Source organism: Uranotaenia lowii, chromosome 1 (genome assembly GCF_029784155.1).
Source record: "Uranotaenia lowii strain MFRU-FL chromosome 1, ASM2978415v1, whole genome shotgun sequence".
NCBI classification, from domain to species: Eukaryota; Metazoa; Arthropoda; class Insecta; order Diptera; family Culicidae; genus Uranotaenia; species Uranotaenia lowii.
In genome coordinates this window covers 41,930,629-41,942,737 of record NC_073691.1, presented here as the reverse complement: position 1 = coordinate 41,942,737, position 12,109 = coordinate 41,930,629, and the positions used below count along the sequence as shown (strand labels likewise).

Sequence of the window (12,109 nt, the reverse complement as noted above, 5' to 3'; positions counted from 1 at the left end):
AGGGACTCCAAAAGGCAAGTCTGCAAGGTCACTAGAAACCTGATTTATCTGGACGTAATGCTTCCTCTTGGCTAGGTAGCTGGCAAGAAGAAAGTTCGCATTACCCGTGATTCCATGGGCATCCAATTTTTAAAGAAGTATCGCGTGGTCAATCGTGTCGAAAGCTTTCTGTAAGTCTAAGAATAACACTCCCATAAACTTTCTATTATCAAGAGCACTGTGTATGGCATCTACCAGTTCAGTTGCTGCTGTTTGAGTACTTGATCCTTCGCAAAAACCTTACTGATAGCTGTATAGTAGACTATGGTGCTTCAGGAACTGTGAGACCCGATCTGCTAAGGAGTGTATCGAAAATGAGTTATAAAACAAATTTTATTTGATTTTATTAATGATTCAAACAAAGAAACAGTTCGGAAGTGTTTTAAAAAGCTTATTCTTACAGTTTATTAAGAAATACAAATAAATAATAATTATTGGTAATATTCTCGGACTTTCGATTTGACGCGTTTCGTAAAGTTTTGTACAGCTGATTGATCACACTTCTTGGCCGCAGCATTCCAATTTTTCTTGAAAACCGCCATGGGCCTGTTGGCCTTACCATCATTCTTGAAAACTCTCTTGACGATAGCCCAATATCGTTCTTTGGGGCGAAGCTGGGGCAGTTTGATGGGTTAATATCTTTCTCAACGAAATCTACATCGTTATCCTCAAACCATCTAAGAGTGGATTTAGCGTAATGGGCTGACGCCAAATCCGGCCAAAACAATGGTGGAGTCGTATGTTTCTTATATAGCGGCAGCAACCTTTTCTGCAAACACTCCTTTTGGTAGATATCGGCATTGATTGTTCTTTTTGTAAAGAAACTCGCCGACTTCAATCCGCAGGAGCAGATTGCCTGCCACACAAACACTGTCTGGCCAAATTTTTCCACCTCAATCGACTTCTCGTGGTCACTCACATCCTCCCCAATAGCTGCAGTGTAGAATTGTGGCCCCGGAAGAGCACTGGAATCCTCTTTTACATAAGTTTCAGCGTCCATGAGAATGCACGCATCTGGCTTCTGCAAAATTCGATGATACAGCTTCCGGGCTCTGGTTTTGGCTCGTGATTTTTATTCAGCCGTTTGTTTGGACACTTTCTGCTTCTTGTATGTCTTCAGGTTGTTTCGCTTCTTGATCCGCTGTATCATTCCGATCGATGTCCCAGCTTTTTTCGCCAAATCCCGTATGGAAATCGAACGATTCCGGTTGATGAGGTTGATTACCTTACGGTCCAGATTTGGGTCAAATGGTCCAAATGGTTTTCTGCCTCTTCCTGGCAAATCATCGAACATATACCTAGTGTTCCCCGAACTTGTGGATGATGGACTTTACGCTCGCCGTATGAATGCCGAAACGTTTCGCCACTTCATTCATCGAGATGCTCTTCTCTCGCATCTAAGTGTCCACACACGAATTTTAACTTCTTTTTTAATTCGCGACATTTTGGGAGAAACGAATGTTTCAAACGAAAACAAAGCGCTGGTTCATCACTTCCATATGTACCGTTGAGCCGTCAACACGTACGCCGGAGCATCGTATCGTTGCTGTGTACCTGCAGGAACATTTTTCATTATTTATTTTTTCCTTACCTGTTTTTCAAACAGCACTTTTCAGTGCTAAAATTAAATTATTTTCATTTTCTTTTATTCATATTTTCTCTTTTCTTTCCAGCATGGGGAAGTCATCGGCCGGCTCAAGGGCCGGGAGAAAACGGATTGCCGAACCTAATTCAGGTCCATCGCCCAAAAAAGTTGAAATTTCCAATTCATTCGATGTCCTTCATAACATCGGTGATGAGGAAATATTCATATTTAATTCTGATAAGAGTACTAAGAAACCTTCTTCTTCTTCTTATACTCTTAAAAACGAAAAGATTCCACCAATAACGGTCACGATTCCTGACTCCAATGCCTTTCGAAGAGAAATCGTCACTTCCGTCAAGGATGTGAAGATTTCTTTTCAGATCGGTCGAAGGGGAACTGCTCGTATATTGGCGGAATCTTTTAATGATTTTCAAAAGGTTTTAAATTATTTGAATAATAAAAAACACCAATTTTTTACGTACGACACTAGAAGTGATCGTCCATTTAAAGTTGTACTTCGTGGTCTCACTGGCGATCAGACACCGGATGAGATCACAGCTGAATTAAATTCTTTGTTAGGTTTTTCTCCAATTCAAGTAATTCAAATGAGGAAAAGAACCAACACGAGTAATACCAGTAGTGTTGGTTTTGCTCCTGAACTTTATTTGATCCATTTTAAAAAGGATCAGGTTAATAATTTGCAAATTCTTGAAAAGGCTCGTCTTATGTTTTATTGTCGAGTCAAATTCGAACCTTTTCGTAAATCTTCTACCAATTTTCTTCAAAATATTACGCAATGTCGTCGTTGTCAAGCTTTTTGTCATGGCACTAAAAATTGTAGAATGAATGCCAGATGCATGTTTTGCGGCTCATTCGATCATGAAAAATCTAAATGCCTTTTTGGTGGTGATAAGCCAAAAACAGAATTTTTTAAGTGTGCGAATTGCGCAGGTAATCATTCCTCGAATTCTCTAGACTGTCCCGTTAGAGCAAAAATTGTTGCTTCTAGGAAAAATCCCAAAGTTTCCAGAAAAGTTTCTTCTCCTCCTTCCTCTTTTTCGTCTTCACACGTCAGACCGGCAAACAACCTGCCTGTTCGCGGTCAGCCTCGGCCTACATTGGAATCACGGCTGGGTAATACCCGAAGTGATTTTAATGTTACCTGGGCTGATTCTGCGCCACAGCCTCGTTGTTTATCGTTCTCAGAGGTGGTTGAAAATGGGTTGCCTTCTTCAGGTTTAACTAATAAAAATGGGAAAAAACCAAGTCTCAACGTTCATGCGAAGGCTTGGGAAAATCCCCGAAATTCAAATACTTTCTCTTCTCCTTCCTTTTCTGATCCTAACATTTTTGTTGATTTGGGTGAGATTACTGAGGAAAAATTAAAATTTTTGCATCAAAATTTAATGGAAATGATGCAACTTATGTTGAAAGCAAATTCAATGTTTGAAGCTTTCCAAACTTCTTTTAATTATGCTAACAAAATTATTATGACTTTGCGATTCCCTCATGGATCCAAATAGATGTTTAAATATTATGAATTGGAACGCTAGATCTTTGCTGGCTAACCAAGATGAATTCTTTTTATTTTTGAAAACTCAAAACATACATATTGCTGCCATCACTGAAACTTTTTTAAAGCCAGACAATAACTTGAAAAGCAATGCTTTCTTTAAAATTTTACGAAATGATCGACTTGATCTACAAGGTGGGGGTGTAGCTATTGTTATCAATAGTCGTCTCAAATTTAGACTTCTTCCTTCTTTCAATACAAAAGTCTTAGAAACAATTGGAATTGAATTAGAAACTTCTATGGGGAAAATTATAATTGTTGCCGCATATTTGCCTTTCCAATGCAGCGGTGAACAGAAAAATTTTTTGAAGGGAGATTTACAAAAACTCACCAGAAATAAATCTAAATTTTTTATTATTGGTGACTTTAATGCAAAACACCGATCTTGGAATAATATTTCATCAAATTCAAATGGGAATATTTTATTTAACGACTGCTCTGCAGGTTATTATACTGTTGAATATCCTAATGGGCATACTTGTTTTTCTTCAATTAGAAATCCCTCCACAATTGATTTGGTTCTAACGGATTTAGGCGAGCATTGTAGTCAATTAGTTACTCATGCGGACCTCGATTCAGACCACCTTCCAGTAACTTTTTCTTTATCCCAAAGTCCCATTGAAAACCCTTTAAAATCAACTTTTAACTTTCAAAAAGCTGACTGGGAGCGATATAGGAATTTTATTGAACGTAATTTGAATGTAAACGTTCCACTGAATTCAATTGAAGATATTGATTTGGCTGTAGAAAATTTGACAACTTCAATAGTCAATGCTAAAGCCGCTTCAATACCCAAAGTTAAACATAAATTTAATCAACCTTTAATTGATGATGATCTTCAGTTTTTGATACGACTGAAAAACATTCGTCGACGCCAATATCAACGTACTAGGGATCCTTATTTGAAATTAATTTATTGCGACCTTCAAAAAGAGATCAAACGTCGTTTAAATTTCATTCGTAATGAAAATTTTGCTAAAGCAGTAGAGGACATAAAACCCTACTCAAAGCCATTTTGGAAATTAACTAAAATTCTGAAAAAGCCCCAGAAGCCAATTCCTACTTTGAAAGATGGGGATAAACTTCTTTTAACTAATGCAGAAAAAGCTCAAAAATTAGCCCAACAATTTGAGTCTGCTCATGATTTGAATTTAAACGTTGTAAGTCCAATTGATGCTCAAATTTCCCTTGAATTTGATGATATTCTTTCTAAACAAAATGTATTTGAAAGTTCTTGTGAGACAAATATTGATGAACTTAAATTGATTTTCAAAAAATTTAAAAATATGAAAGCTCCAGGGGAAGATGGGATTTTCTATATTCTTATCAAAAAGTTGCCTGAAAGCACTTTAAATTTTTTAGTTAAAATCTTCAATAAATGTTTTCATTTGGCTTATTTTCCCAATAAATGGAAAAATGCCAAAGTAACTCCAATTTTGAAACCTGGAAAAAGTGCTTCAGAGCCTTCAAGTTATCGACCAATTAGTTTGCTTCCTTCTTTAAGTAAACTATTTGAGAGAGTTATTTTGAATAGAATGATGTTTCACATTAATCAAAATTCTATTTTCCCTGATGAACAATTTGGTTTTCGTCATGGGCATTCTACTACACATCAACTTTTGAGTGTAACTAATATGATTAACGCTAGCAAATCTGAAGGTTATTCAACTGGTGTTGCTCTTCTTGATATTGAAAAAGCTTTTGACAGTGTTTGGCACAAAGGTTTAGTAGCTAAATTAGCTCGATTTGATTTTCCTGTATATCTCACCAAAATAATTCAAAATTATTTGACTAGCCGAACCTTACAAGTAAGCTATCAAAATGCATGCTCTGAAAGGACACCCATTAGAGCTGGTGTCCCTCAGGGCAGTATACTTGGGCCAATTTTATACAATATTTTTACTTCTGATCTTCCTGATGTACCAGAAGGAAAAGGTAGAAGACTATTTGCTGATGATACTTTGCTTTCAGCCAAAGGTCGAAATTTACGGGTGGTAATTTAAATTCCTTTTTGAATTACTTGAAAATGTGGAAAATTTCTCCTAACGCTTCCAAAACTCAACTTATTTTATTTCCCCATAAGCCAAGAGCAAATTTTTTAAAACCTAATGAAAATCATTCCATAACTTTTAATGGGGTTTCATTAGAATGGTCTGATCACGTGAAGTACTTGGGACTTACACTTGATCGGAATCTTACTTTTAAAAATCACATTGAAGATATTCAATCAAAATGTAATAAATACACTAAATCTCTTTATTCTCTCATCAACAGGAAATCCCGACTGTGCCTGAAGAATAAGATGCTCATTTACAAGCAAGTCTTCCGACCAGCGATAATGTATGCAGTTCCGATTTGGTCTAGCTGCTGCGCGACGAGGAAGAAGGCCATCCAGAGGATTCAGAACAAGGTTCTGAAAATGATTTTGCGGCTTCCACCTTGGCACAGCACCGAAGATCTTCATCGGATTGCAGGCATTGAAACTATCGAAGAGATGGCCAACAAAATAATCTCCAACTTCAGAGGCAAATCGATGCAGTCTTCCATCGCAGAGATTCGCTCTCTCTACAATTAGTTTAATTTTAGGATAGCTTTAGTTTTTAGTTTTAAGTTTAAAATATTTTTTACACGACAGGATGTTCTCCTTTATAAAAATGCTTGATTGCGCTCAGCAAATTTAAGTCAAATAAATAAATGTTAGTGATTATTTAACTATAGGGCTCTGAAAGTTCATTATTGAACTGAACACCTAATTTAATGTATTAATTTAATATTATGTAATATAAATGTAATGATGAATTGGTACGAATAAAGATATATTTAAAAAAAAAAAAGCGCTGGTTCACTCTTGACAGATAAAGATGCTACATACAGGTGAGCACAGTTGTGCGCGTTTACGCGTTAGTAAGTAGAAGGCCCAAATATGTTTATAGTTATTTTTCTATACACTTTTCTATACACTCCAGGATATTACTGAACACCGATAGTGTGGAGATGCACAGTGGTTCAAATCCCCAAAAAGCCGGAAAAAAGCCCATTTTTCAAGTCAGCAACAACCAAATTTTTTGTATTGGAATCGAATCTCCAATATTCTAGGAACGTTATGATGTATTCAGATATTTTTTAGGACCTTTTATGAAACTTCTATGAAACAAACATGAACGACAACTTTAACACAAGAATTAAAAATAATTCTCAGCCCAAAACAACTTAAAAAAGCATATAAATCTTTAAAAATTTATTAATGTTTATACCGAAGTGATGTATTATAATCTTATTCACAGTTTGGAGATAAAAAAGTTCCTTAATATCAAGAACTTATAAAAATTCGCTTGATTGAAAACCCAAAATTAGATGATAAATTTTTTTCGATTTACCCTATTTATTTTTCGGAAGCAAAAACAAAGCTTGCGCTGCCGATCGCCGTGGTAAATTATACACCGTTGGATAGGTGGAAGTCTCATCAAAAACATTTCTTAAAATCAGCTGCTAGTTTTTGCTATATTTTGGATACGATATCATTGAGTGGAACGCTGTTTGGTTTAAAAATGCAAATGCAAAAGTATTTCGACAGAGTAAACCAAGCATTGTTTGCTTCGATACATATGCAAATTCACCTTAAAACATCAATTTTGATATTTGTCCAACCAACCTACAGGAATTTAGGAGCCCATACTTAATTTTAACAAAAATATTCATTATTATATGAAAAATATTCAATTTCTCAGTATAAAGCTCAAACCCTGTTTTAGCATTTATTGAAAAAATAAAAAAAAATTGAAAAAAAATCTAATTTATTATTTTTTCCAACTTTTCGTCTATAATCTTTAACAAAATAGCTTTTTAATAATTTTTTCCAACTTTTTTTGATTTTGAACCACTGGAGATGGGGCGATAGTTGCAGAAATCCTGCTGCTGTTTTGAGAAATTCGGGGATTCCAAAGTTCTGCACGCAATAGTTGAAAACATCTTTTATCAAAGTGGCTAAAATGACATGGTTGGCTTTGTTAAATTGTACTGGGATCCCATCTGGACCTGGACTTTTTGAAGCATCTAGCTTGTTTATTTTGATGATAACTTCTTGGTTTGTTGTTGAACATTCACGCGCAATGTGACTTAACACGTTCGTCGCCATGAGACCCATATTCGTGTGGCGGGTGTATTTCCTGAGAGGCCCCGTCACATCAAAAGCCGTGTAGGGGAACATGCCCTATTATGCGCCACCTAAGCGAATCGCTGATTTTCTATGTATTCCACGTACAAAATGTGTTGAAAATGGGGGCAATCGTTGAAGAAAAGTGTTTTCTACAAATGCCTATGATATTTTATTAATCAAACTACTATAGTTGCTTCAAAAACACGATTTTTGAAAACCATATTCAAAGCCACAGAACAAAACTGTGTTGCAAATACGCGCCGCTGTGTATTCAATATGCGCCTAGCAGCCGAACACACCCGAAAGCAGCCGAAGACCAAAAACACACCAATACTTACAGAAACTTTGACTGAAAAGAAAATCAAAATGGACTAATCAAAATTTTGAAAAAAATGAAAAGTAGATTTTTTGGGCTGAATTAACGCTCAAAATATGGTTTTAGACTTTTTGTTCATTTTCAATGAAAATTGGCCTTTTTGAAAAATTTATGCTATTTTCAGCCTACTACGATTGGCGCGTTATAACGAGGGCATGGGCCGTGATAGAACATACCCATAAAAAGCATACCTTTGCGAGTTCAGTATGATTTTTTAGCATAAAATAATATTTTAGATTCTCCTCTATCGATGTGTCAGAAAATATTGTCTTATTCGTTTTTCTCTGCTTGGTGACACCTTACTGAAAGCGTTTTAAAATTTAGATCAAAATGATGAAAAACCTAAATTGTGAAATTATCTCGACACAGGGGCATTTTAAGGAAAAATTCATACTTGCCATGACCAATCACAGCATTTAAAACAAATTGGTAACATTTTGCAGGCTTAAAATGTTTCAGATTCTCCAAAACAAAGGTGGCGCGTATTAGCCACATGGGGCGTTATATGAACTTTTCCCCTACGTTTATTTTAACTTTAGCAGATTATTTCATGTCGAAAGTAAGGAGCAAAGCTTGCGTGTGACATACCTGTCGGTGTGTTCTGGTATCGGCCAGGGCGTCGGCGCCTACTCCTTCGTTTGGAACATGTCCGTGGCAAAACTTCTATCACTCGACTCACTATTTGTTATTATTGTCTGGGTTTTCATAGCGTTTTCCTTACAGAACTTGGCGTCCATGAGCGCTTGCAAGTATTTGCGAGAGAATGAAACACTACGCCGTACGAGATTGCTCTCCCATCTGTGTCACTCTGAAACTTTGAAACGAGTATCTCTAAGTGCCTACGGTGGTGTTTATTGGAGCTGTCTAGGATGGTAGCTTTATCAAAGTCAAACTCCTGTTCGAAGCAATGTTCGACGACGGCTGACTGTCGCAGCTCTCTGATGCTGGGGTTTGACGCTGTGGCCCCTGTTGCTGAAATGCGTTTTAAATTTGTGACATCGCATTTAAATATGTTTCGACATTCTTGTCCGTAACTCATAGCTAGTCTGCCCAACATAGGATTTCAAGCATTCTTCGTCTCGTTCGGGAGCGCCTGCACATGGGTAGACCACATTGGAGCGATCGAACGGCAATATCGGATACTGGTCATTTGTTGATGAAATTTTGAAAAATCACACTAAAATCGTCATCCAAGGTAGAATGTATACACGATATTCAGGAGTATTTTTTTATAGGAAGTTCTATCATTTTTGTTTCTAAGCTACCAATAACAATGGAAAGCTTATTACAACTCTATAGCTGGGAGTTATTTACAGTGCTAAACAATCAAACGAAAATTCATAAAAACTTACTTGAAAACTGAATGTTACAAGATAAAAATCTTTAAAATGTTTTCATCTTCTCTTTCTATTCTCTGTTTTCCTCAGCGACATCCACTGGACACACAGTATTTCGACAAGCAGTTTACGCGGGAGCGGGCGCGCCTAACGCCCATCGACCGGCAGATGCTGGCCTCGATGAACCAGGCCCAGTTCGAGGGCTTCACCTACACCAACCCGAACAATACGCTAACGTGAATATCCCTAACTACTATAATAGTTATTCTGCTATGTTGAATATACATACCTAGATACATATTTCTGTCATCATGATTTTACCACTTGTAATAGTGATAATGATTATTATTACTACTCAGCTTGGCCAGTCACCACACCTCAAGACACTCACTCACGCTCACAGACATCTCGCTCAGGAGTAATAATGATTTGGTTTTGGGTTTTTTCCTATAGTTTTTGAGTAACCAAAAAAAAACGCTAGAAAAGAGTTCATTCATTTCCAACTTTTGGAAGCCGCCACCCCCACAAACTCATGAAGCAATTAGTATCAAACGATGTGTTATGTTTCTTTGTCGAGTGCCAAAGCAAGAACAAATTTAACAGTTGCCATTTGTTAATCGAATGATGATAATAGAGTGAGAGTTCCCGCGGTAACAGCTAGTTTTTTTTTTCATGGATCGTTTTGTTTCCGGTCAACGTTCGAATGTTCGAATTTCACTCATCCATACAAACATACAACCATGTTAAACATATATGAGAACATGCCACCTAGTTAGCCCCATGAAGAAATAGTTTAAAGTGGTTTCTCTGAAGAACCAAAACAACAGTAAAAGGAGTTTTTTTGTTTTGTTGAAAAACGGCATTTTTTTTGTGTAAATAGTGCATAGTTGAGTATTATGTGCCCATTGTTTCGTTACAACAATGTTTGTTTTTTGTTTTTTTTTCGTCATTATGAACATCCCTACTCATTCGTTGATTCTATTGTTTATGTGTCAGTCATCTCGTTTCATTTGTTTATTATTATTTCATTTGGTCGAATGTTAGAAATTGCTGATGAAACCAGAACCTAATTGTATAATTTGTTTCGTTTTATTAACGTAAACTAGCTAACCAGGATAATAAATAATAGTTTCTTTTTTTCTTCTCCATTCTTTATCTTTTCCACATAAACACGCACACGCATACACATACTTGAAAACGTGGAAAATTTTACCGATACTAAATTCAAACTTTTTCTAAAACGTAAACGGACCCTGATTGACAATCCAACTGATGTCGAACATTTCGCAAACACTTGATTTATTTTATTTCGGTTGCATTTGGATGTTACACAAAACAAACAAACAAAAACTAATAAAAAAAAACAATAAACCCGCAATGCAGGAAATTGCGGGAAAAGAAACGAAAGAAGCAAAAGAAAATGTATTTTTGTCCTCAATGTGGTGATATTAAAGTAACGTATAATTTATTTTAAATAACATAAAGAAAGAAGGAAACAATTGGTAAAAAAGCAGTGAGCTGTATGCTTTAAAATTTTAATTTAATTTTTTATTGTTTTGTTGGAATTTTTAGTGGCTTTGTGTCGTTGAAATTTAAGCAAACAACAATTGTACAGTTGCTTAGGTAAGAAACCAATAGATATTTGGTCGATTTTGAATCGGATTAGCGATTGGATTTTTTTTTTGTAATAACAACATTCGCGAGTAAACGATGCCAATCGAAGGAAGCGTTGACTTTATTGACACCACATTTAAGACAGGCTAGTAGAATGAATGCAATCGTTGTCCCACTGTCAATCACACTGAGAAAAAAGGAATGACTGTTTTTGACTGTTCCGCATTGTGACATTTTTTTCTGTGGAATGTTAACGGACATGTTTTAACTTCCTATTTTATTTACAAACATTCTGAACCACCGCTCACAAGTAACGTACTCAAAAACGAACCACACTAATCCAAAACTGAACTTGTATATTTTTGACACTTTTTCTGCCTCACAACACGGATCCCACTATCCAGGAGTACAGATGAATTCGAACATCCAATACGTTGTCGGTTGTACTATCGGAGTCGCTATAACTACTGAAGAGTTCCGATAAGACCCTTGTAACGAAAGCCCTGTTTCATCTTCAGCTTGAAAACAGACTCTGCTTACTGCTTAAAGTCTTACTACTACGACTACTAGTACTACTACTTCCACTACTACAACCCTTTATACCATAACTCTGCTCTACTACTACCCTGCGCTACCTTAAAACTTATAGGGCACTACTCTTAGAAACAGAAACAGAAAGTCACTGCAGTTGCAATTCGGAACAGAAACCCGATCAAGGGGAAACAAACCAGAACTGGTTCTGGGTGATTTCTTCCCTCCATTTATCTCCAGCTAGTCTAGTGGATAAGGAAAACAATTGGACAATATTTTTCGTTCCCAACCCACCTTCCCGCATATAACTTGTATGTAACATACCGTGGACACTTCCCGCGAGAACCACACAAAAAAAATTTGAGCCAAAAAAAAGCGTCGAGCAACGATATTTAGATTGGCAAACGGAAGAGAAGTGTTTGGTTGTTGGAATTGGATTGGACAGGATCGATACCCCTAGCTAGAAGCTAGCTCTATTATTGAGCGAACACAGAATTAAATATTATAATAATCTAGACAAACAGTCAGAGAGAAAAAGTGAAAGAAGAAACAACTTGTGTACAATTCATTGAATGTATTATATTTTAAACAAAAACAAACAAAAACAGTAATATAGATCTATGAAAATCGAACCAAAAAAGTGAAATAAAAGAAAAAGTTAACAAAAATAAACACTGAGAGTTTAGTGTGATGACAAGTTCCTTGCTGCTAGCGATAGTTATGTGAAAGATCGAACGTTTCCGTTGAGAAATTTACCCTCGAGTATCGTGTGTACATCAACAGAGTTCAACGTGGTTCTTCATTTGAAAAGAACTTTAGTTTTCTTCATCGACTAAATTTTGGCAATGATCTTCGTTGCTAGTAATCAAAAGGCTCAATTGTAATTCGAGTTAGGTAA

General features: G+C 36.2%; 1 protein-coding gene across 4 annotated transcripts in view; it reads left to right on the top strand.

The window, feature by feature from the left end:
• The window catches only part of LOC129740458 (titin homolog), a 107,844-nt gene extending 95,993 nt beyond the window's left edge, over positions 1-11,851 (top strand). For 3 of the 4 annotated variants that reach the window (XM_055732140.1, XM_055732139.1, XM_055732138.1), the window contains 2 exons: positions 9,157-9,302; positions 10,450-11,851. In XM_055732140.1, the coding sequence (XP_055588115.1) occupies positions 9,157-9,302; positions 10,450-10,540 (237 nt within the window). In that variant the 3' untranslated portion in view covers positions 10,541-11,851. The remainder of the gene's footprint in view (positions 1-9,156; positions 9,303-10,449) is intronic. The other variant, XM_055732141.1, reaches the window with a different exon arrangement.
• The last annotated feature ends 258 nt before the right edge of the window (positions 11,852-12,109 follow it).